General features: G+C 44.1%; 1 protein-coding gene across 1 annotated transcript in view; it reads right to left on the bottom strand.

Moving 5' to 3' along the window:
- Positions 1-12,574, bottom strand: part of ROR2 (receptor tyrosine kinase like orphan receptor 2) — a 159,742-nt gene extending 147,168 nt beyond the window's left edge. The window contains exon 1 of the mRNA XM_053409288.1: positions 12,170-12,574. Within this exon, the coding sequence (XP_053265263.1) occupies positions 12,170-12,242 (73 nt within the window). The 5' untranslated portion in view covers positions 12,243-12,574. The remainder of the gene's footprint in view (positions 1-12,169) is intronic.
- Positions 12,575-26,232: the final 13,658 nt, after the last annotated feature.

Below are 26,232 nucleotides of genomic sequence, written 5' to 3'. Positions count from 1 at the left end.
AGAGTATGGGGGAAACCCAGACTCATTTGAAAAAGAGCAAGAGTCCTGAGGTACTTTAAAGACTTAACACATTTATTATGGCATGAGCTTTTGTGAACAACAATCCATGCATCATGTTCTGATTATGTAGGACCCTGTCCTCAATGTAATTTTCTTATGTTATTACTAGAAGTATGTAGTTTTTAAAAAGTATTGATTTATGATTAACTTTTCCAGTTTTATGGAAGTGACTGTCATTTGTTATTCTTTTTATCATAAGCTCAGTCAAATATAATCTCTTTAACTTGAAGAATAACCGTGGGAGAGTGTGGTACATCACTGCCCGTTTTGGATACTGGATGGTAGATCTCAGGCAACTTATGGTTGGACATGCCTGGCTTAAAGCATGTGGCACCTCTGCTAAAACATGCACACCGGGCCAGGTCCAATGTTCTTATTTTGATGTATAATGTCCTGAACTTGTGTTCATGATATCTTAAAGGGCAGTTATATCCCACCTTGGTTACCTGCAGCAATGCAGTTAGGCATTCCCTGTTTTGCCAAGGCTCAACTGGCCTCTGACTAGAAGTCAGGCATTATGGGATGCTGATCCCATGCTGTGGAACAGAATTTTTTTCCCAGCATCCTTGCATTTGACTTTCAGGTGTCTCTTGAAGGCTTTTTTTATGCCACCAGGCCTTTGCAGCTGTTTATTTATTTTTTAATCAGACAGGCCCTTGAATGATTATCTGAACCGTTGCAATGGTGTTTTTAATGTTGCACACCACAACAATGTAGTTGATATAATAGTATAGAAATACTTTAATAAATAAACAAACAATTTCTATGTCTATATAAAGAAAGCCTTTACAGTCTGCTTTCTTAAGTGGACATTAAGCAAGAAGAACATAATTCATGTATCAACTAATATCCTGAGTTCCTGTTTACATTGTATAATAATAATAATAATAATAATAATAATAATAATTTATTATTTATACCCCGCCCATCTGGCTGGGCCTCCCCAGCCACTCTGGGCAGCTTCCATAGAAACCAAAAATACAGTAAAATATCACACGTTAAAAACTTCCCTGAACAGGGCTGCCTTAAGATGTCTTCTGAATGTCAGGTAGTTGTTTATCACTTTGACATCTGCTGGAAGGGCGTTCCACAAGGCGGGCGCCACTACCGAGAAGGCCCTCTGCCTGGTTCCCTGTAGCTTTGCTTCTCGCAATGAGGGAACCGCCAGAAGGCCCTCGGCGCTGGACCTCAGCGTCCGGGCAGAATGATGGGGGTGGAGACGCTCCTTCAGGTATACTGGACCGAGGCCATTTAGGGCTTTAAAGGTCAGCACCAACACTTTGAATTGTGCTCAGAAACGTACTGGGAGCCAATGTAGGTCTTTCAAGACTGGTGTTATATGGTCTCGGCGGTTGCCCCCAGTCACCAGTCTAGCTGCCGCATGTATGTTTTGCTTACTTCAGTTCGGTAGGCGATTCTATTGAGTTCCATCTTTCTATTGCTAAATCTGAAGACCACAACCTCAGTTCTTTTCAATGCTAGTTTAACCATGGGGAGAAGAGGGTACAATAATACAGATGCATCATAATCCTATTAATGTTTACCCAGGGAGTTAGTGGTTTCTTCCATTTTGCAGTGGTACCTGCTGTTGACTATTGTTTCTGGGGAGCCTGCACCAATCAGAAACTGCACCTTGGTTTTCGAACATTTCGGAAGTCAAATGGAATTCTGGAACGGATTAAGTTTGGTGCTTTTGTTTTTGCTATTTATTTTGCATTTTTGTGTTTGAGGCATTTTCGGTTAATTTGCTTTTGTGACTGTGTGGAACTGAGTTCAGCTACGGATTGATTGATTGATTGATTGATTGACTGTGTGTCTGCAGAAATGGATAAAAGCCCCCCATCCAAACAATGACTATCATCAGTGCAGGTAAGGAAAAAATATTTTAATTTTTATCATCTACAATGCTGTCTTATTTATTTTATAGTACAGTACATTGATTGTTGCTTTCATTTTATGGATCAATGGTCCCGTTAGATAGTAAAATTCATGTCAAATTGCTGTTTTAGGGGTTGTTTTTAAAAGTCTGGAACGGATAACAGTGGTACCTCGGGTTACATATGCTTCAGGTTACAGACTCCACTAACCCAGAAATAGTACCTCGGGTTAAGAACTTTGCTTCAGGATGAGAACAGAAATCGTGCTCTGGCAGCGCAGCAGCAGCAGGAGGCCCCATTAGCTAAAGTGGTGCTTAAGGTTAAGAACAGTTTCAGGTTAAGAACGGACCTCCGGAACGAATTAAGTACTTAACCCAAGGTACCGCTGTAATTCATTTTGGATTATTTTCTATGGGAAAGCGCCCTTTGGTTTTGAAATGCTTTGGTTTTGGAACTGGCTTCTGGAACGGATTAAGTTTGAGAAGCAAGGTACCACTGTACGTGCACATCTACAGTCAAAGAAAAGCAAAAGCAATGGCTTGCACAATGAACTGGATTGTAATAAATACTATTGCTACAACATAATAAAAACCAGCAGTGTCACTGCACAATCATTTAAACAAACACAACCAAAAAAGCAGTAGTAGCTGCTGCTAGTGGTATCAAAACTTCCAACAGAAGGCTTACAGAGAGAAAGAAAGAAGCCATAGACTACTCAGAAGTCTATTTCAAGTGTGATACCACGGCAGCTCTATAAAAAGCTCACCATTTGTAAGCGAGTAGGGGATCTCCAACGTTTTGCTCTCAGTTGGCCCCCAAATCCCAGAAGCAGCAAGACAGTGCAATGTGAAAATTCTCTCATGCTGTTCCTGCCTTCTTGGCTTCCCATGCCAAGGGAAAATAACAGCACAGCTGCCAGTCTTTGGGCTCCAGAAAATGCCTGACCTTGCTATGTTCTTAGTCTGGCTGGTAGAGAAGGAACTGAAGGGAAGAAAGAAAACTGTGAGTTCACAGCAACAGAAGAAGGGGTCCATGGAGTAGGGAATCATTTTTTTGTCAGAGAAAGGAATTATACCAATTATTACACATGGAGTTATGGGCACTATTGTAATATTGTTGAGGGGGGATGGTTTATGGGTTGATAGAGGTAATGTTTGATATGGTGAATGGTAGCAGTGCTTGGCTGGCTGACACCCTTTTAAAATGTGTTGGGGAGGGGGAATGATTGGGTTCTTCTTGTTTTTATTTCTATTATCTATTTTGTGCCTTTAGATTGTGATTTTATCATGTGAACTGCCCTGAGACCTGCGGGGATAGGGCAGTATATAAAAAAATTATTATTATTATTATTATTATTATTATTATTATTATTATTATTATTTATTACAAAGAATGTGATAGAAACATGTTGTCACCAACGGCTTGGTCCAAGTTGGAGGAGCCTCTTGACCAACCATTCTCTGATGATCAAAGCAGCCAGATAATTTAGTAGTGCTTTCCTTTGTTTTCTTTTCTCTTTTCTTTTCACAAGAGTCAAAGAGCTTTCTTGAAGATATCTTTCTTCAAAAGGATTAGGCGGAAAAACTGAGCGAACAATGACCTCTTTCCATGAAACAACTTGCTATTGTCTCACAGGATCCTTTCATTCAAGTTCATCACATTTTGGCAACCTGGCTACATTTATTTTTAAATTTTCATCTGTCGTACAGATACATCCAGAAATGCAAATCAAGAGGATTTCCCACACACAGTTGAAGCAGCTGTCAATAAGTGTGCAAGGAATCGCAGTGTTAACTAGCTTATTTGGCCATACAGTGGTACCTCGGGTTGCATATGCTTCAGGTTACATACATTTCAGATTACAGACTCCGCTAACCCAGAAATAGTACCTCGGGTTAAGAACTTTGCTTCAGGATGAGAACAGAAATCGTGCTATGGCGGCAGCAGGAGGCCCCATTAGCTTAAGTAGTGCTTCAGGTTAAGAACAGTTTCAGTTTAAGAACAGACCTCCGGAACGAATTAAGTACTTAACCCGAGGCACCACTGTATTCAATAGGGTAGGTTATTTGATTCAATATTTGTATGATGCTTTTCCAATAACCAAGCAGAGCTCAAAGCATCTCTCAAAACTTGAAATGTGTCAAAGCATGAAAGCTGACGTTATTCTAACCACCCATTTGCAAATTTCAAAATGAAACATTAACCTAGTAGAAACATTTGTTTCTTTCTCTATGAATACAGAATACCTTCTGATAAGCTACAGGTTTCGTTTTGAAGTGAGGTCGCTGGAGGAAACTTTAAATTACATGTTATTTTTTAAAAATACAAAATGTAACAGGCTAAATCAGTCGCCACCAACCTGGTGCCCCCCAGATGTTTCGGGCCACAATTCCCAAGAACTGAGCCCAAAATATCTGTAGGGTACCAGGTTGTTGAAAGCAGGGCAAAAGACTCAAAATCAGACAAAAAGTTGCACAAAAGGTAAGCTGGAAAGGGACCTTTAACTTCAAACCTCTCCCATGGTTCAGTCAAAACACAAAGAAAAGACAATCATTTATGTCAAATTGCTATTTGTTCCAAATGGTTACAGGGTATGCTACAGGAGCCAGGAGTCTAAATAACAATAAAAAACAGGATTAACAAACAATGCTGTCTCTTTCATTGCAGCAAAAGCCTGTCATTCGTTCCCTTTGAAGCCCTAACTAGTTTGTACTCACTGGATTAGAAAGACTTGGGTACTTGCATACTTTCCAGACATACTGAGCTTAATGACAGCTTCCTTTTATAAAGAAACAAGCCCAGGGAGAACAAACAAGCTTAAATTGCACCTCCTTCCTTTACACAAGGAAGCCTACTACAAAAGTAACAGAATTTGAACCAAAGTAACAGTAAAATATGGAACAAACATATCACAATTCAAAGACATTCTAAACCATGGACACTAGCTAGATGTAGCTAGATGTAGCCTTTAAGATGTTAGCTATGCTTATAATGATCAGGGCTCTGAGAAAAACTTAGTATTCTTTTCTGGAATGTAATTATATATTTCAGGTGCTACATGCTTCTAACTTATGAGTTCACCGAATACAAACTTTTAACTTGGCAGTTGTATCCAAACTACATGCAAGAGGCGTGAAATCTAGGGCACATTTATCAAGCACATTTTGCAGCACAAGGAAACAAAAACTTTTTTACATTTTAATCTTAGCCACCCAGAGCATGAATGCTCATTTTTTGTAAATAGTTATCAAATTGCTTCCATATATCCGACTAATACTCAGCGCTGTTAACACCTTGCCCAGAGTGAAATGTATTTTTTTAAAAAAGTAGGATCAGCTTTCCGGCAAACAACTGAAAGCTTCCTAAATAGGGTTAATCTGCCAAGTTTGTCAATCTTCCATTCTCCCCCTACCGCCACATTTCTGTGCTTTCCGCAAAAGACAAGATTGTGGAATCCCAGCATGTGTGACATAACTACTGCTTAAAAAACACACACAAAAACCAGGACATGCCCTGGGAAGAACTATTTTTAGTGGAAGTCTTAAGTGCTTCTTTGACCCAAACTTAAGATTCTTTAATTTAACTGTAAAACAAAGGAGATGGATATTTGTAACTAGTGAATCGGTTTCACATTAAAGCCTGCAATGCAAAATTCATTACAAACTGAATGAATGACAATCTAAGTGGCATTACTCATGGTATTAGTTTTCCAACGGCCATATTTATTCAGGAATAAGTTCCAAAAATTTCAGTGCAACTTAACTCTCAGATGTGCATAGTTGTAATCCGACAGGTTGGTTCCAGACTTAGTTATGCTCAGAATAGACCCCTTGATATTATTGGTGTTTTGTTGCTGCTTTAAAACATGTTCTATTGCAATCTATTGAACCCCAAAACAGACAAGCCATATTTTAATTCATTGTCATTTACTTGTCTACATTTATTTGAATGAACATTTATTTGAATGAACGGAATCCCAGGAACATTGGCTCAGAATGTTTGTGCACCAGTAAGTTCCACTTACGGGGACGCGGGTGGCGCTGTGGGTAAAAGCCTCAGCGCCTAGGGCTTGCCGATCGAAAGGTCGGCGGTTCGAATCCCCGCGGCGGGGTGCACTCCCGTTGTTCGGTCCCAGCGCCTGCCAACCTAGCAGTTCGAAAGCACCTCCGGGTGCAAGTAGATAAATAGGGACCGCTTACCAGCGGGAAGGTAAACGGCGTTCCGTGTGCTGCGCTGGCTCGCCAGTGCAGCGATGTCACGCTGGCCACGTGACCCGGAAGTGTCTCCGGACAGCGCTGGCCCCCGGCCTCTTGAGTGAGATGGGCGCACAACCCTAGAGTCTGTCAAGACTGGCCCGTACGGGCAGGGGTACCTTTACCTTTACCTTTTTTAAGTTCCACTTAACAGGACTTACTTCAGAGTAGCCAAGTATAGGATTGCATTGTTAGGTCACCATGTACCCACAAAAATCAAGCCACGTATTGCAGTACAGTCATACCCTGGTTGTCAAACGGAATCCATTCCGGAAGTCCGTTTGACTTCTGAAAACGTTCGAAAACCAAGGCAGGGCTTCCGATTGACTGCAGGAGCTTCCTGCACTCAATCGGAAGCCGCAGAAGTCGCGTCGGATGTTCGGGTTCCAAACCGGAACACTCACTTCCAGTTTTATGGCGTTCAGCAGCCAAAATGTTTGAGTACCAAGGCGTTTGAGAACCAAGGTATGACTGTACATATGTGAATGGGAATGATCATGTGATCTGATGGGCACCCCAATGGGAAGGGGGGTAACTATTAGGTTTGAAAGGACTATGCAAACTTTTTCAGCAGGGAGCCAGTCCACTGTCCCTCAGACCTTGGTGGGGGGGCGTACTATATTTTGAAGAAAAAAATGAATGAATTCCTATGCCCCACAAATAACCCAGAGATGCATTTTAAATAAAAGGACACGTTCTACTCATGTAAAAACACATTGGTTCCCGGACTGTCCGTGGGCTGGATTGAGAAGGCGATTGGGCTGGATCTGGCCCCCGGGCCTTAGTTTGCCCACCCATGGACTATGCAATCAATGAAAGCAACTGCATGCACACATTCATGTGATAGGTAAAGGTAAAGGTACCCCTGCCTGTACGGGCAGTCTTGACAGACTCTAGGGTTGTGCGCTCATCTCACTCTAGAGGCCGGGAGCCAGCGCTGTCCACAGACACTTCCGGGTCACGTGGCCAGCGTGACGAAGCTGCTCTGGTGAACCGGCACCAGAGCAGCACACGGAACGCCGTTTACCTTCCCGCTATAAAGTGGTACCTATTTATCTACTTGCACTTAAGGTTGCTTTCGAACTGTTAGGTGGGCAGGAGCTGGGACCGAACGATGGGAGCTCACCCTGCCGCGGGGATTCGAACCGCCGACCATACGATCAGCAAGTCCTAAGCGCTGAGGTTTTACCCACAGCGCCACCTGCGTGTGATATTTACACACATATGTGAGACTATACCATAGAGAAGCAGCTCCCATGTGGCTTGGTGAGTATGACTGAAGGAGGTCTTACAGCTAAAATGAATTAAAGAGTGCTTCCAGATGAATGTTTACTGTGATACCAGTTTTTTGCAGTTTCTTTCTTTTTTTTTTGGAAGACATTGTTGGCATCAATATGTCACTCAGCATGTATTTTCCCTATTTAATCCAGATTTACCCTATCCACAGAAAATGGGTTAAGTTAAAAAGAAGCCATACTGCTGTTCATGACTGATTTGCAATATCAGTACAATCTGTTTCCAATATTAAGCCCCCATCTGAAGCACCCTAAAAGTGCATAAGATCAGAACGTTACACTGCAATTTTAAATAGGTAAACCCTGTTAAGAGTGAAGGGAACACTGTTTCTGAGTGAACAATGCTAAACATTAGTCTGAAATGCACCCCATTTTCTCCCTAATGTTTCCAATTAACTTTTTTTTTTGCAATTAAGGCACGAAGGTACAAGTTACACTTCTATGGATCAAGAGGAAGGCTTAAGTCTCCTTTTATTTAGGGTAAAGCCCCAAATAAAGATGAAACAGTAAATTTCCATGACTTAATTAGCTTTATAGCTCCAGATCATACCATCTTCTGGATCATTACAGTGGTACCTCGGGTTACAGATGCTTCAGGTTACAGACTCCACTAACTCAGAAATAGTACCTCGGGTTAGGAACTTTGCTTCAAGATGAGAACAGAAATCGCATGGCAGCGGCGCAGCGGCAGCAGGAGGCCCCATTAGCTAAAGTGGTACCTCAGGTTAAGAACAGTTTCAGGTTAAGAACAGACCTCCAGAACAAATTAAGTTCTTAACCCAAGGTACCACTGTTATTACGAAACCATGGTGCATGTGTAATACAAACGCTTCTCCATCACCATGCAAATAGCCTATCATGTTTGCTGAAACCTCCACAAGAGCGTCTGATTATGTGGAGGCTCGGTTTGTGAAGAAGAAGAAGAGTATGGATTTGATATCCCACTTTATCACTACCCAAAAGAGTCTCAAAGCGGGTAACAATCTCCTTTCCCTTCCTCCCCCACAACAAACACTCTGTGAGGTGAGTGAGGCTGAGAGACTTCAGAGAAGTGTGACTAGCCCAAGGTCACCCAGCAGCTGCATGTGGAGGAGCGGAGATGCAAACCCGGTTCACCAGATTACGATTCTACCGCTCTTAACCACTACACCACGCTGGCTCATTGTGAAAATAGGGAAAGAGAAATCAAGCAAGCGAGTCTCTGTGCAACTGGGGCACATCTATGGATGCCCTGTCTAACATGGGAGAGTTTTCCATGTGGTCAACAAGAGTGGCTTGCACAGCACCAACCCGTCCCTGTTCAAGTATAAACTGTGTTAAGTCCCACAGCTGGTAAGGCAAACTTATTGCACTGAAATTCTGAGAGGCCAGTCCCAGCAAGAGTCGTTTTGTCAAAGTAAACCACAAACATATGTGGATATTTTCTACGCTACTCAATAGGCTGGCACTCTTTGTCCCTTTGAAGTACAAACTTCCAACACATCCCACGAAGAGACTATACCCCGAAGAAAGCAAACAAACAAAAAAGTCTCTATCTGAAACCATGTGCAAAATGTTGTTGTTTTTTAAGAGAGTCAAATCATTCCACAGTAAACAAGGTGTGACCACTACCTGGAAACAGCAATTTAGAATCTCGCACCGAGAACGTTTTTGCAGATGGAAGAGACATGGGATTCTTTATAAAAAAGGCACTTCTGGGGAAAAGACTTGAAAGCCGACCCCTAACTTTGCTGATTTCTCAATCAAAATATTTCCAGTATTTTGCAAAAACGGCATTCCCCCGTGATTATTTTTTTTAAAGGAAAAAGAAGAACAAGTATTTATTCATAATAGCACAAAGGTCAGTCAAGTTATCGGAGCAAAAGTAACTCTTGTTAAAAAGAACAGGGCTCCATTATGACACTGAGTGAAGGGAGCTGCCTGAAATCTGTCAAAGGAAGAAGGAGAACCTCTTGCGGTGAGAAACAAGGGGCGGGAGACTTTTTGGAGCTTTCAGGGCTGGCCCCCTAAAACAGATCCAGCTGTTGAAAGGAAATGGGGTTGGGGTGGGAGGTTATATCTCACTTTGTGCCTGGAACTTCCAGCAAACAAGAACAGCCTGCTATCCTCACTCCAGCAGCTCCCAAGTCTTTTTAAAGAGCATGCACACATAATTTCTATCATATTTTCAGCCATTTCTCAGTCCTGGGGGTATTTCAGTCTGGGAATGATAAAGGTGCCTCCCCAACAGAGACAAAAGCCCATAGGAGGGAGGGGGAGAATCCAGGGTACTTGCAACTTGTGTATATATATATATAGCTCTTGTTGATTTTGCAACCTTGCCCTGAGTCCTTCAAGGCAGCCATAAGGTTTTCCCCTAAAAAAAGCCAGAAATGTTATCTCCTGCCCTATGCTAAAGCAACAAATGGCAAGACCCTGGGACCCTGGAGCTGAATAACAGGAAATCTAGGCATCTGTCACCTCCTGGGGGGAGGTAAATGGATTAGTGGGTTCAACAAAAGGAAGAGAAAAGTTCTTTTAAACATGCAACTGATTAACAGGCCCTCTCTAATCTGCAGTTTGGGCCTGTTATTTTTCTATCGGGGATGGGATCCCTTTTCAGGGCAATCAAAGTTAGTGCAATTTTTTAAAAAAATAAAACCAAACAAATGGAAGCTCCACTGGCTACCTGCCAAATTACCCCGCGGCCGAGTGATTAAGCATGATTCAAAGGTGTGGGGAATGACTTTGTCTTATCTCTCTGCCATTGCTGGGCAAATCTAGCCAAAGTTAAGAGTGCAAAGGAACCACACACACACAAAAATTACTTGGAAAGAGGATGATTGGCCATAGAATTTTTTTGCCCCAGGATCAAAGCCTCAGTCTAACCTAAGTCTTAACAGCGCCTGGGGTGGAGGGGATAAAATGCAAGGCTGAGAAGAAAGCGCCACAAATCCACAGCTGGACATAAAATGCAAGATCAGGCAATTGCTTTTGCAAGGACTGTTAAGTCTTCCACCAGTCTCATATTCACTCTGCACACTCCGGGCTCCTCCCTTTCCAAAGAGCTCCCATAAATCTTGCTGCTGTTAAGGCAGGGAGAAAGAGAGATGCCGGACGAGCTGGCAAGCATTCAACAGCAGCAGCCAGCCAGTGTGCAAGGTCAGATGTTAATAGGGCCGCTTGAATTCAGGCTCTCCAAACAATCGCAAGGCTTGTTGAACCGAATCCTAATGTTTCCTGATCGCCCGGGCTTCCCCCCTTCCCCCCGCTCTGTGATCCTCTCTGCTCTCTTTCTGGGTTAGGTCAGTCAGGTAACACACAGGAAATGGCACTCTCCGAAAGCACAAAAAGCACTCGTGGGAAGGGGGGGGGGGGAGAAGGGCAAAACTCCAAAACAACAACACACTATCCCCACTGCAAGAGGATGGTGATGGACTTTCTGCCCATTATGGGTTCGGTTTCTTGGAAGCGCTAAGCAAGAGGCGGGCACTCCGCTCCCAAAACATTTTGTCTGCCCTCTCCCAACACCCCACTGAAAAAATAATGTGGAATTAAAAGGAGGGAAATCCCCTTTATTTCCTCATCTCCTGTCCCCATTCCTCACTCCACAAGGTGAAAACTTCACGTCTCCTACAGAGGCGGGGGCGGGGGCGCGCGCGCGTAATGCTGGATGGAACCGCGCAACTCTGACCAAACTTTCCAAACCACCATTACGCATCATGATGGTCACCTTCCCCATCCCATCTTCTCTCCCTCCCGGTGGGGAATACTGCGATGTTTTTATTTTGCACAATAAAGTATAATGGGCTGGGGGTGGGATGGAGAGAGAGGAGGGCAGGATGGCGCTGCTGGGCTTTTGCAGATGAAAGGGTTTGGCAGGGCAACTCCCAACACGAGTGCACGGACGTAAATGTTCAATGGTGCTTCAGGAGAGCAGCAGCCCCCAATGAACTCTGCAGGGCGCCTTTCTGCGCGCTAAGTACAATACAGCCCAAGATTAGACGGCGATCCTTCGCGTAACCCAACGAGACGGACTGTTCCGCCTCAAGATGCGCGGATCCTGGCAAGTGAGCCGCCCCGCGCGCTTTCCTTCCGAGTAAGCATTAAAAAGGACACCGCTCCAAAAGTCCTACATAGGTAACTTACTTCCGAGTAAGCACACAAAGGGCGCAGCTTCAAAAGTCCTACCTAGATAAACTATTTTCTAGGGGGCGCGGTGGCAAGTTTCCTAGGCTCTCCCCCCCCCCCCCCGCAAGGCTGCCGTTGTACCCGAGGTGAAAAGGCATCAAGCAGGACTACTCGAGAGCAACCGGTTCGCCCCTCAACGGAGCTGCCACGGATTCCCATCGGGCTACTCGTGAGTTAAAAAAATTAAATAAAATCGCCTTTTTACTCCTCCTGCACGCCTCTGCCTAGACAGCAACTGGTTTTCGACGCCTCTTGGGGCGAAGTCTACATAGGGCAACTCGAGAGTAATCCTCCCAGCCGAGGGAGTCCAGAGAGCTCTCCCTTCCAAGGCATAAATGGGGCTGCTCTGGAGCGGCGCGCACCCTCGACGGCATCCCGTGGCACGGGTCTACTCGAGAGCAAGTCGGGGGTCGGCCGACGGAGAAACAGGCGAGCCGTCGGGCGACTCCGGAGTAAGACCGGCGGTGGTGGTGCTGCAGCCCGAGAGCCGCCGTCGGGGCGCTTCCAGCCTTACCTGCCGCGTCGAGGAAGAGGACGAAGGCGGACGCCGCCAGCACGGCTACGAAGGTGGCGCTGGCTGCCCCCATGCTGGCGCCGGCCAAGAGAGAAGGACGAAGGGGCCGCCGCCGCCGCCGCCGCACAAAGAGCCCTTTGTGGCCGCCCTCGCCTCTTCGGCTGGCGAAGGTGGCGGACGCTGCTGGCGGCGCTTCCCGAGGATGCTGCCTTCTTGCGGGCTCCCTGGACGTCGAGCGACGGAGAAGCTGCTGCTGCTGCCGCCTCCTCTCCGCCTCCTCCTCCCGCGAGCGGACGCTGCCCGAGGGGAGGAACGCGGCGGCGGCGGCGGCGCCGACTGAGTCCGCCTGCTGGGAGCGCGCCTCCCTTCGCCCGCCGGCCAGCCCAGTCAGCCCAGCCAGCCGCTGCTCCTCGCGCGCACGGAGCGAGCGCACGGCAGCCCCCAAGGGAAGGCGAGGGGCGGGGAAGGCGCGCCCCCGACGCCGCTATCGCAAGCGGGGAAGCAGGGGCGCGCCGCCGCGAGGCGTGAGGGGAAGGGTGGCCTGGTTCGGGCAGGGGCGCGCGCATCTGGAGGAGAGCGAATGGAGATCTGGAAGCACAGAGTTGTAGAACTGGAAGGGACCTTCGTGGGTCATTTGCCCAACCGAACCTTTTGCCCAGCATGGGACTCGAACCCACGACTCTTCGATTAAGTCTCATGTTTAGAGTTGCCATATTTCAGAAAGGATGAGGGCTGCCGTATTTTTAAAAGTAGTACGGTTGCCTAGTTTCATCATTATTATTTTGGAAGACCACAAAATGGTTTCTTTTAGGAATAACGTACATCAAAATTTTGGACAAAGCGCTGCCTTTTGGAAAATTCCCACACATACCCGACGTCAATTCCATCTATCAAATCAACCTTTGAAGTAAGGTAGCCCTGCTCATGGGACACGGGTGACGCTGTGGGTTAAACCACAGAGCCTAGGACATGCCGATCAGAAGGTTGGCGGTTCGAATCCCCGCGACGGGGTGAGCTCCTGTTGCTCAGTCCCTGCTCCTGCCAACCTAGCAGTTCGAAAGCACGTCAAAGTGCAAGTAGATAAATAGGTACCGCTCTGGCGGGAAGGTAAACGGCATTTCCGTGCTCTGCTCTGGTTCACCAGAAGCAGCTTCGTCATGCTGGCCACATGACCCGGAAGCTGTACGCCAGCTCCCTCAGCCAGTAAAGCGATATGAGCGCCGCAACCCCAGAGTCGGCCATGACTGGACCTAATGGTCAAGGGTCCCTTTACCTTTACCTAGCCCTCCTCATGCTCTACTTTCTGAGCTGACTGCCCAATGGTAGCCATCTTCAGATATCCCAAGGGCTCTGGAGGGTAGGACTCGAACCAAAGGCTTCAAGTTACACAAGAAAGGAGATTTGAACTATAAACATCAGGAAGAACTTTCTGGCAGTAAAAGCTGTTCAGCAGTGGCACGGTCTCCCTCAGGAGATGGTGGACTATCCTTCCTCAGAGGTTTTTAAGCAAAGGTTGGAGATGGCCATCTGTCATGGATGCTTTAGCTGAGTTTCCTGCATTTCAGGATCAATCCCTGCTGGCTGGGAAAGGCTCCTGGAGGACACCCCAGCAAACCACAGCCAGTCAGTGTCATGGTTCATGCCTCAGGCTAAGCCAAACCATGGTTTAACCATGGCTGGCCGGCACCCAGACATGACAGCGCAGCCACTCTGCTCATCCCCTTTTGCTCTGCTGCTTAGTGTTGAGCTAAGTCGTTACCGGGCTTAGCCACACCTCCCAACCCAGGTTTGTGGGTCAGACCAGGGTTTCCCAAACTTGGGTCTCCAGCTGTTTTTGGACTGCAATTCCCATCATCACCACTGGTCCTGCTAGCTATGGATGGTGGGAGTTGTAGTTCAAAAAACAGCCGGAGACCTAAGTTTGGGAAACCCTGGTTTAGACTAACCATAGTTTGCTACCCAGGTTTGGTTGGGGGCTTGCCATTTGTCTGGGAAAACTAAACCACTAGGACAGACATGGCCAAACTTGGCTCTCCAACTACAATTCCCATCATCCCTGACCACTGGTCCTGTTAGCTAGGGATGATGGGAGTTGTAGTCCCAAAACAGCTGGAGGGCCAAGTTTGGCTATGCCTGCACTAGGGAGTTCATATCCTTATCATCAAAAGACTACAAATTCCTACCAACTGTCTACATTCTGTCTGACATACATGTGTGGCCACTGACTTATTCTTATCTCCTTGCCACGTTCAAATGGGGTTTGAGTTGTGAGTGGTTTGGAGGGCCCAATCCACATACATTAAGCCAGCAACTTGTGCAAATTCAGCCATGTAAACATGTGGCAAAGATAGTGATGTTAAATTCTCGAGAATAATCTTTTGGAGAATATTCTCGAGAATATATGTTATAGGACAAGTCAAAAAATACAATTGGCATGTTAAGGTTTGATACAAGTAAATTCAGTAATAGGCTGTCTTGTGCTTCTAATAGCTCTAACGCTTAATAACTCTTTTGGTGACTAAAACACAGCTTGATAAACAAAACTATATACATACATAAAAAGAAGCCATTAACATTAAATATATTATCAGTATATGCTAATATATTTCAGTTTGACAATCTCTGGTAAATGGAACCTTGTTCTATTGAATGGCACTGCAAAAAACAGTTACTGTCACTAAATAAAATTATAGAAAGTTAACTGTTTAAATCAAGGCCACCTCACATGCTGTTACACATAATTGTATAGGCCAAGGTACTTTAAGTGCATGAAACATTAAAGCTACTTTCTGGGGAAAAAATAAATCATACTGTATGGCCAAGGGTATAGAATTGCTAAGAATAAGGTCACGCCAAAATAGGAAAAAAGGCTATTACATATAGCTGAAATACATACAAACTCAAATCTTCATCCAATTAAATGAATAACATTTTAAAAACTAAAAAAAAATAAAAATTCTGTAGCTCACTTTTCAGAATTGCATGTAACTGGATCAAAAAAATCATTATTCATTACTTACACTGGCAATATCACAGCTTGACTTACTATTTACCGTACTAGATTTTTTAAATGTGGGTTGTAAAACTGGTTCTTACATTAGAATTTACAGTTTGCAGAGAATATTCTCCAGAGAATATTCTCACCTCACATCACTAGGCAAAGAATTAGAAAGTGGGCAGGATACTGGGGGAAATGACTTTGGCAATCTCACCTGCCAACGAACCCAATACACAATTTTGGCTTCAGGCGCGATCCCTGGAATATAACCCCCCCCCATGTAAATTGTGGACTTTGCTGTACAGTGTAATGGGCCCAGAATATCCTCTTGGCACCCTTCAGAGGCCTACGAGTTCCCTACCACAAATTAAAAGTCTATTAAGAGCTAACTAATCTGCATTAAATCTTAGGCCATCCTTTCTCTGAAGTGATTTCATGTCTCTCCTCCAGGGCTGTTCCAGTAAAAGGAGTCTTTGCATGTTTATATCCCTGGAAACTTGCACCACAGCAAGAGGCATGTAGGAAGTATTCCTCCATGCGAAAAATCTCCTGTGTCTTTTCTCATGGGACCAGTTTCTTCAGTTTGACTAGTTCTGGTCAGCACAGACGAGGAGGGAGTGAATTTTTAATTTCCTGGGAAATGGAGCTTCAGCCAACCTTGAGTGGGAGATTTACTGCAGGCAAGCCAGACCTTCCCTTAGTTGTTAAAAAAGAGAGTTTCTGACTTAAGATTCTTTTTTTGCGATGAAGAAAGCAGGGGTCGACCTCAACTGAGTGATCCTTCTCCTTGCCCTCTAACCCATGACTCCTTTAGATCCGATTCTGTTTTTCGTCTGGGGTCATGAAAGAGGGGCATTTCTTGCTCAGAAATAACTTGCTGCTTACTCTATACAGTGGTACCTCGGGTTACATACGCTTCAGGTTACATACGCTTCAGGTTACAGACTCCACTAACCCAGAAATAGCGCTTCAGGTTAAGAACTTTGCTTCAGGATGAGAACAGAAATCGCATGGCACTGGCACGGCAGCAGCAGGAGGTCCCATTAGCTAAAGTGGTGCTTCAGGTTAGGAACAGTTTCAGGTTAAGAACGAACCTCCGGAACGAATTAAGTACTTACCGTATTTTTTGCACCATAACACTCACTTTTTTCCTCCTAGAAAGTAAGGGGAAATGTCTGTGCGTGTTATGGAGGAAATGCCTATGGGTGACATGCCTACGGATTTTCCTCCTCTAAAAACTACGTGCGTGTTGTGGTCGGGTGCGTGTTATAGAGCGAAAAATACGGTAAGTACCACTGTATTCACCCACATTTAAGGAACATGGTTTCATCCAAAGAATCGTGGGAGCTGTCATTTAACCCTATCACAGCTATGTTTCCCAGTACCCTTAGCGGCGGTATCAAAATTCTTAGCAGCAGTATCGGAAGTCATGTACTTTAAATGTGAAAAATTATGGTATGGGCCAGTGGAGGCTCCCCTATAGGGCAAAGTGGGGCACAGCCCTCCCAAGATTCTGATTCCCCAAAAAACCTCCAGAAAGCATTATTCTCGGCCAAAGTCTGTCTGTGGCTTTGCAAAGCCAAAGTTCAGTCTCTCTCTTGTCACCCAGAGTTACAAGTTGTGACCTGAAAGTTCAGTGAATGGTCACAGAAATCGGACAGCGAGAAATATTTGAACATACATCCCTTGCAGGCCTTCAAAGTAGGCCCCCTCAGATACAATTCATCGTTGACAACGTTTGTAGAACTGATGGAAACTTCTGGAGAAGTCCTCTTCACACTGCTTCCAGTTCCCTCATCACAGCAGCTTGGGCATGTGAAATGTTGGGAAATCTGTGCCCTTTCAGTGCAGATTTCAGTTTTGGAAAAAGAAAGAAATCTGGTGGGGCCAGATTGGGAGAATATGGAGGGTGGGACAACTTAGTAACGTCAGTAACGATCGTGGTTCAAATCCCCGCGACATGGTGAGCTCCTGTTGCTCAGTCCCAGCTCCTGCCAACCTAACAGTTCTAAAGCATGCCCAAAAGTGCAAGTAGATAAATAGGTACCACTCTGGCAGGAAGGTAAACAGCATTTCTGGGCACTGCTCTGGTCTCAGTGTTCCATTGCACCAGAAGCGGCTTAGTCATGCTGGCCACATGACCCAGAAAAACTGTTTGCGGACAAACGTCGGCTCCCTCGGCCTGTAAAGTGAGATGAGCGCCGCAACCCCCGAGTCATCTGCGACTGGACTGTCAGGGGTCCTTTACCTTTTTTATGCAATTCTTCCGCCACCATTCGGATGGACAAACACCGATCCCACATCAATAACTCACGAACTCTGTCGACATCTGCCGCCTTTCTGCTCATTGACGGTCTTCCAGACCATGGGTCATCTTCGATGGTTTGCCGCCCTTCATGGAGAGGCTTAAACCACTCATACACTGTCTTTCGTGTTACAGCTTCACCCGAGTACACAATTTGTGAGCATTTCATGGGTTTCCGATGCCGGCTGTATGTTCGAATATTTCTCGCTGTCCAATTTCTGTGACCATTCACCGAACTTTCCAGTCACTCCTTGTATTATTACTCCATTTACTCAGAGTCAGTATGGTGTAGTGGTTAGTGTGTTAGACTAGGACCCGGGAGACCAGAGTTATTAGGTTCTTGTTGTTTTTATTTTGATTATATAGGGCCTTCTAGGTAATGGTGCCCACCCTGTGGAACGCCCTCCCTTCAGGTGTGAAGGAAATAAGCAGCTATCCTATCTTTAAAAGACATCTGAAGGCAGTCCTGTTTAGGGAAGTTTTTACTATTTAATGCTGTATTGTTTTTAACACTCAATTGGGAGCCATCCAGAGTGGCTGGGGAAACTCAGCCAGGTGGGCAGGGTATAAATAAATTATTATTATTATTATTATTATTATTATTATTATTATTATTATTATTTATTTTGTGGTTTTATATTCTGATTTTATTCTGTGAACTTCCCTGAGACCTATGGGTGTAGTACAGTATATAAATTCTATTATTATTATTATTATTATTATTATTATTATTATTATTATTAATCCCCAGTCATCCATGACCCTCTTTATGTGACCTTGGGTCAGTCACTGTCCCAGCATAATCCACCTTACAGGGTTGTTGTGGGGGAGAACTATATATACCATCGGCAGATGGATGTGGTCCCACTAGCGTAAGCTTCCTCAATCTCGGCCCTCCAGCTGTTTTGGGACTACAACGCCCATGATCCCTAGCTAGCAGGACCAGTGGTCAGGGATGATGGGAATTGTAGTCTCAAAACATCTGGAGGGCTGAGGTTGAGGAAGCCTGTACTAGCATATGGTTTTTACCAGCATGGACCCCTCTCTGTTAGGAATGTTTGTGTGGCCTCCCAACCTACAAATCTAGCGATTTTGATTGCTCGGTAAAACAAAATAGACGGGAAAAATGAGAAATAACTTTAGGACACATTGTAAAAAATGATTTGTGAGATGGTGTCTTTTTTAACGGTCCTGCTTATTCTTTAAATGATAGTAAAAATAATAATCTTAAAATATTGATGTGATGATATCTAATCCCTGATATGTTCATAAGTATAGTTTGGCTAATTATTAGAAGCAGTGACATGAAACAGGAAATGATTTGTATGCCCTGTGGTCATGCCTGTACGGCAAAGCGTTTGGATAAGAATCCATCAATGAATAAGAGGAATAATTGACTTCATTAGAGACAAATCCTCTTATAGTCTTCTTGAGTTACATTGAGAGGAAATCTCCCATTCTTGTAAAAATCTGAATCAACTTATGCTGACAGCAACTCACGTATTAATCACTCAGCTTTGGAAAAACTCAAAGACGCATGCTGCAGATGACTAGATAGCAAAAGTTATGGGATGTTTTAATGACCAGCAAGCTTTCCCTTGAATTAAATACAGTTGATAGGGGGAAAGAAAATTGTATGCAGGAATGCGCTGAATATTTAGTATACACACAATTGCGTAGAGAGCCACAAATATTTAAAAGATTTGGTATATGTTGATAACAGTCTTTTGGTAGACATTTTTGGTTATGGCATGCAACAATAATATGGACTGAATGATGGGTAAGTGGAAAGAATTGATGCATCTTCAGTAGATAGTTTATAGCTGTTTTTTCCCTGGGATTATCTTTTAATACTGTGCTGATATAAACACATACAAATATATATTTTAAATAAATAGTAATGTTAAAGGTAAAGGGACCCCTGACCATTAGGTCCAGTCGTGGCCTACTCTGGGGTTGCGGCGCTCATCTCGCTTTATTGGCTGAGGGAGCCGCCGTACAGCTTCCGGGTCATGTAGCCAGCATGACTAAGCCGCTTCTGGCGACCCAGAGCAGTGCATGGAAATGCCATTTACCTTCCCGCCACAGTGGTACCTATTTATCTACTTGTACTGGTGTGCTTTCAAACTGCTAGATTGGCAGGAGCAGGGACCGAGCAACGGGAGCTCACCCCGTCACGGGGATTCGAACCGCCGACCTTCTGATCGGCAAGCCCTAGGCTCTGTGGTTTTTAACCCACAGCGCCACCCGTGTTAATAGTAATATTAATAGTTAATAGTAATATTACCAATCAATATATAATAGTAATATTACCAATCAATATCTACTTAATCAATATATTACCAATCAATATATACTTAATCAAAAAGACTAATAGATTAGTGAATCAATGAGCAGCGAAATCTGAAAGCAGCTGGAGTGGGCGCCTGCTGGCAGGACATTGGACCATTTTTCTTCCCATTGATTCCAGCTGGGGGAATTACCTACAGTCTTCAGGGCTGGTGCAGTTCCATGGGGAAGGTGTGTTAGTGGAAGGACCTGGGATTCTGCAAACCCACAGCCTCTCCCACTAGTCCCATGACACTCCTTGGAAATGCATCTTTTTTTCCTGAGCTCCAAAGTCCGAGGGCTTACCTTTCCACAATCTCACAGAAAAGTCATACAAGGTTGGACCTCTTATCCGCAAGGGCAGGACTCCTTTGCTGCCTTCTGAAAGGGAGTTATGGAAAGCCTTACAGGGGGGACTTGTATCTGGGTAGATGTTGGGGACCCTGAGGTCCAGCTCCGAGGACCTTCTGGCGGTTCCCTCACTGTGAGAAGTGAGGTTACAGGAAACCAGGCAAAGGGCCTTCTCGGTGGTGGCGCCCGGCCTGTGAAATGCCCTCCCATCAGATGTCAAGGAAATAAACAACTATCTGACTTTTAGAAGACCTCTGAAGGCACCCCTGTTTAGGGAAGTTTTTAGTGTTTTATGTTTTATCGTATTTTTAATATTCTGTTGGGAGCCGCCTAGAGTGGCTAGGGAAACCCAGCCAGATGGGTGGGGTATAAATATATTGTTGTTGTTGTTGTTGTTATGCTGTAGATATTCTTAACCAGTTTACCCCCTGCTAAAATAGCTGCCCTGTGGATTTGCAGAACAGGAAGGTGGGATATAGATATTTTAATAAATATGCACAGGAAGAGTCGCATCTTACAGGATTAATTTGTTTCAATGTGCTGTCACTCATGTCATGTGTCAAACAATGTGAGGGTGGGGGAGGAAAACATTTGTGGAGGGTTGTAAACTTTGAAGCCTGCATAAATAAAAGTATGGCTATGGATGTGGCTTTACCAGTTTGTTTTCTTATTCTTAACTGCAGCCTGATCATCTATGTAACTTCTAAGTGAAGTGATCAAAAACCAATTGCTCTTTCTAACAAACTGTCCAGATTCATTATAAGAGCACTGCGCAGTCTTAAGAAGAAGCTGTCCCAGAGAACATGACCCTCTCTTGAAAACACAGGGGGATTACATTTCACTAATTTCACTGTTAAAAGTAAATTTGTGTAACTTTACCCAATAAGGGACTGAAAACTCTTTCTGTTCGTTCTTTGAAACTTGCAAAACATTTCAAAAGTGATTTATTGCAGTTGTCAAAGTCATTTGGACAAGAACTCAAACAGTATGTTGTCTTGCTTATTTTAGTTATTTTGTTTTGTATGCATGTAAAGAAGGCTTCAGTTGGGAGGAATTATTCCATAAAGCAACCACAGAAATATTCTGAGCACATTTCGCAGGAGGACACGGCTAACAAAGCTGCATTCTTTGCCTGGAGGTCAGCGGTTCTTAAGGCTTGTTTAAGAAACTCTAGGGGGTATTTTTTAATCCAAAGTCCATTTTCCATATTGCCTCAGAACCATGCAAACATTCTCCTATGTGTCTGTAGGTGCTGGGACTTACATTTAAAGCTCTAAATGGCTTGGGCTTTCCTATGTCTTAAGATTGCCAACTGCATTGCACCGAGAGCATTTCTTACAAGAAGAATGTTTGTAATTAAGAAGTTTTAATTTTATTGTACACCACTTAAATAAGTAATTTTAAAGCAAAATATACATATTAAAACATCACCGGCATCTTTTTGGCACCAGCTTACGACATTTTTATTCACCCAGGCATTTGTACTACAGTGGTACCTCTGGTTGCGAACGGGACCCGTTCTGGAGGCCCGTTCGCAATTATGAAAAGCCCGCAACCTGAAGTGCCGTATCTGCGCAGGTGCCTGGCACAATTTGGTGCTTGTGGGAGGGAGCAGAAACAAGGCAGAGGACAGAGCTCTGTGTGCTGTGCAGTTTGCCTTGTACCCCTTAAGCCAGGCGTAGGCAAACTCCAGCCCTCCAGATGTTTGGGACTATAATTCCCATCATCCCTGACCACTGGTCCTGTTAGCTAGGGATGATGGAATTGTAGTCTCAAACATCTGGAGGGACGGAGTTTGCCTATGTCTGCCCTAAGCTAACCCGCTGCCTTCATGTAATGTGGAGAACACTGTCCCATTTGTAGCCAGTGTTGAAGTCAAGTGAGGGAGGCAGGAATATTGTCCGCTTCAGACAGCAAAAGCTCTTGGGTTGGTCGTGATGAATCTGTAACAGAATGACTGAGTGCACTCAAGCAACTTTAGCTTTGCCCTGTATTTAGGATACACAAAATAGTGCATTCACTAGTGTGGACACATGGGAATCTACCCAGGTTTCATCAAGCTGACTTTCATGGTTTGAAAATAAAACCAGTGGTCAGTGCCTTAGATCCAGAATTGGCCTCCACAGTCACTTACGGACTCATTGTTAAAACCGTGATTATGGAAGACAATCTTACTTAGCTACGAGTGATCGCCAAAGAAGAAGAAGATCTCTGTATCATCGGAAGAAAGTTATGTTGAAATAAATATGTTGTTTCCAAGCAAATGTTTTCAGGATCCACATTATCCACAAATTCTTTCTTAAATGCACATTTCTTCTGTCTCCGTTAATATATGTTCAGACATTAGCTCATCAGATGAAACAAGGTCTTCCTAACAAACATTTAAACTATAATAAATGGGTTGGTTGTTCAGCTGCCACTGTGTTGTTTTCTCTCATAGCAAACACGGGTCCTCCTCTAGAAACTAAATAATAGATAACACATTAAAACTTTATAGTGATATCTCCATGAATCTTTAAACATTTGCTGTCACTTACTGATTATAGTTCTGACAAGGAAAATTACTGGTCAATTTCCTTTTCTGAAAAGTCAGTTTGCATTTGTGAATTTTGTCTCAATACAGCTGTTTTGGGCAACTCTTACCTACTGAGTATAATATATGGATGATAGAAATAATAACAAAAGGAGAAGCATACTCTCTTGCCCATTTTTAATTAAATTATATTTTTATTTATAAAAGTTATAGTGTAGTGAAATGGGTAGAGAGGCTATAAATTCCTAATGAGCTGTGAACCTCACTAGGTGACCTTGGGCTAGTCACTGTCTTTCATGATAACCTACTTCACAGGTTTCTTGTGATGATGATGATGATGATGATAAAATTAGGCTGGATTTCCCCAGCCACTCTGGGCAGCTTCCAGCAGATAAAAAAACATAAAACGTCAAACATTAAAAACTTTCTGATACAGGGCTGCCTTCAGATATCTTCTAAAAGTTGTCTACCTCAGAATTAAAATGGAATCCGTCCCAGAAGTCCGTTCGACTTCCAAAATGTTTGGAAACCAAGGCACAGCTTCCAATTGGCTGCAGGAAGCTCCTGTAGCCAATTGGAAGCCGTGGAAGTTGCGTCGGATGTTCAGGTTCCAAAGAATGTTTGCAAACTGGAACACTTACTTCTGGCTTTGTAGCGTTCAGGAGCCAAGGCGTTTGGGATCCAAGGTACGACTGTAGTTCCTTATCTCCTTGACATCTGATGGGAGGGTGTCCCACAGGGTGGGCACCACTACCGAGAAGGCCCTCTGCCTGGTTCCCAGTAACTTCACTTCTCGCAGTGAGGGAACCGCCAGAAGACCCTCGGAGGTGGACCACAGTGTCTGGGCTGAACAATGGGGGTTGAGATGCTCTATCCCTATTAAGATAAAATAGTGAGTTGTAGAATCATGCACACCACATTGAGCTCCATGGAGGAAAGTTAGGATACACAGTCATACCTTGGAAGTCAAACAGAATCCGTTCCGGAATTCCGTTTGACTTCTGAAACATTCAACTTCCAAAGCTTGGCTTGTGATTGGCTGCAGAAGCCCCATCAGATGTTCAGCTTCCAAAAGAACATTCAAAAACTCACTTCTGGTTTTCGATTGTTCGGGGGCCGAACGTTTGACTCCCAAGGCATTTGGGAACTGAGGTACGACTGTATGTGTAATGATAAATATAATGACATAATTATATTTGGGGCCCATGGTATTGCAAGCTCCTATTCATTTAAATGGGGCTTCTCTATTCCCTAGTGCAGAGAAACCTCCAGGTGGATTGCATCCTTTAAAAAATATCTAACTTGCTCAGCATAAAAAGCTGGAACTGTATACACATCCTTCTTGCTAACTTCCCACCGCCAAAGCCAGCTGACTCAAAAACTCGCATTGCTTCCAAGACGTGCTTAGACTTATTACCTGGCAAGTCACCAAGAGAAGGTTTTACACACTTGAGAAGCAGACACAAAGAATGTCGTTCTGTACACCTTTTCACAGCGAATACATTAGACTGAGACAGTATTGGGAAGAAGTCTTCATCTGTTATTCAAAACCAAACGCTGCTATGAATGCAGAGGAGGATGTGGTCTCTACAACTCATGCTCTCAAATTGTGGAGCAAACTTGCTCAAATGTTTGGCACTGTCTCTGTTGTGCAGCTGACGGGCTTTAGATCTATGGCAGATCTTGACAGTTCTCAGCATCTGATCTCTTGACAATTCCCTTAAAATGCTACATAGGTGTTATTGTATCCCAGTGCACATAGCAAAACAGGAGATGGATCTGTGAACTGATAGAGGGGATGTAGGGTTTAAAAATCATACTTCCACCTAGGGTGGAAATGCCCCTTGGTTGACATGTATTGGGATGATGTAATCATGGAATCATCTTCATTTCATAAAATGTGAGTTGCTTGTTAGACTAATGTCTTAACTTGCCCTTGTCTATACCTCTCATCCCCCTGTTGTACCTTGTAACTTGTGCCTTGCCTATGTACCAATCTGAATGATGCATTAAAGCCTTTGGCAGAAACAGCGCTGTGAGTTGGAGTTCATTGTCTGGCAGTGAAGGCCAGGACAGGTAGATGGATTGGGAAAGATCTCTGACTGAGGGCAGAAAACACACTATGCAAAAATGCACATAGCAACCAGCCCAAAGGGGTGAGTGTGAAATACAGGAAAGAAGTGGCGCTGTGGTCTAAACCACTGAGCCACTTGGCTTGCCGATCGGAAGGTCAGCAGTTTGAATCCCTGCGACAGGGTGAGCTCCTGTTGCTCTGTCCCAGCTTCTGCCAACCTAGCAGTTTGAAAGCACACCAGTGCAAGTAGATAAATAGGTACCGCTGTGGCGGGAAGGTAAATGGCGTTTCCATGCGCTCTGGTTTCCGTCACAGTGTCCGTTGTGCCAGAAGCAGTTTAGTCCTGCTGGCCACATGACCCGGAAAGCTGTCTGTGGCAAACACTGGCTCCCTCTGCCTGGAAAGCGAGATGAGCGCCACAACCCCATAGTCGCCTTTGACTGGACTTAACCATCCAGGGGTCCTTTACCTTACAGGAAAGAGTGCTTAAACCTTTTACTCTCTCTTTGAAACTGCTCCATTAAAAGACTGCTTTTCATGAAAATTAAGGAGCCACCAAGGTGTCATGAAACACACTTGTGTATAACTTGTAGTTAGGCCCGAGGTCTTGGAGAGCTGCTAGGTGACATGGACAGTATGAGGCCAGATGGATCAATGGTCTGACTCAGCATAAGACCAGAAACTCCAAGTGTCCCTATTTTCCAGGCCCAGATTTACAGAAACTCTCCTGATTTCTGATTTGACCCCGGAATGTCCCACTTTTCCTTAGGACGTTCCTATTTTCATTGGAGAAATATTGAAGGGTATGGAGTTATGTGACCACCAAGCCAAGGAGATAAGTAACTATACAACCTTTAGAAGACATCTAAAGGAAGCTCTGTATTGCGAAGTTTTTAAATGTTTAATGTTTTATTATGTTTTTATATATGTTGGAAGCTGCCCAGAGTGACTGGGGCACCCCAGTCAGATGGATGCGGTATGAAATTATTATTATTATTATTATTATTATTATCATCATCATCATCATCATCATCATCATCATCATCATTATCATCATTAGTGCTTTGTTCTAAAAAAAATGTTTAGAGGTACTCTCATTTCGACTCAAGTAAAATCTCCCTTTTATAGTTCTAATCGGGAAAAATAAATACAGTAAATGGACAAAAGTACAAAAATTCATTAAATGTTTAGGGGTATGCGTACCCCTACATACCCCCAGAAAAAAGCATGGATGATGATGATTAGATGCCCTTATTTTCATTGGAGAAATGTTGGAGGGTATGTAAGACCTCTTTGTTGGTTCTCACGATGCTCACGCGTCACATAGCTGAGATACCGGTAATCAACCCCCCAAATCTTAGCCTCATGAAGGATAAAACCACCCACCATATAAATTCCTACTCCATGCTGAAAACATAAAATAAAGGCCCACAAGTACTAAAGAGCAGACAGCTTCTGGTTTGCTCATCCTATT

This window comes from Podarcis raffonei, chromosome 11 (assembly GCF_027172205.1).
Source record: "Podarcis raffonei isolate rPodRaf1 chromosome 11, rPodRaf1.pri, whole genome shotgun sequence".
Taxonomy (NCBI): domain Eukaryota; kingdom Metazoa; phylum Chordata; class Lepidosauria; order Squamata; family Lacertidae; genus Podarcis; species Podarcis raffonei.
The sequence above is the reverse complement of the archived record's forward strand: the minus strand, read 5'-3'. Positions and strand labels throughout refer to the sequence as shown.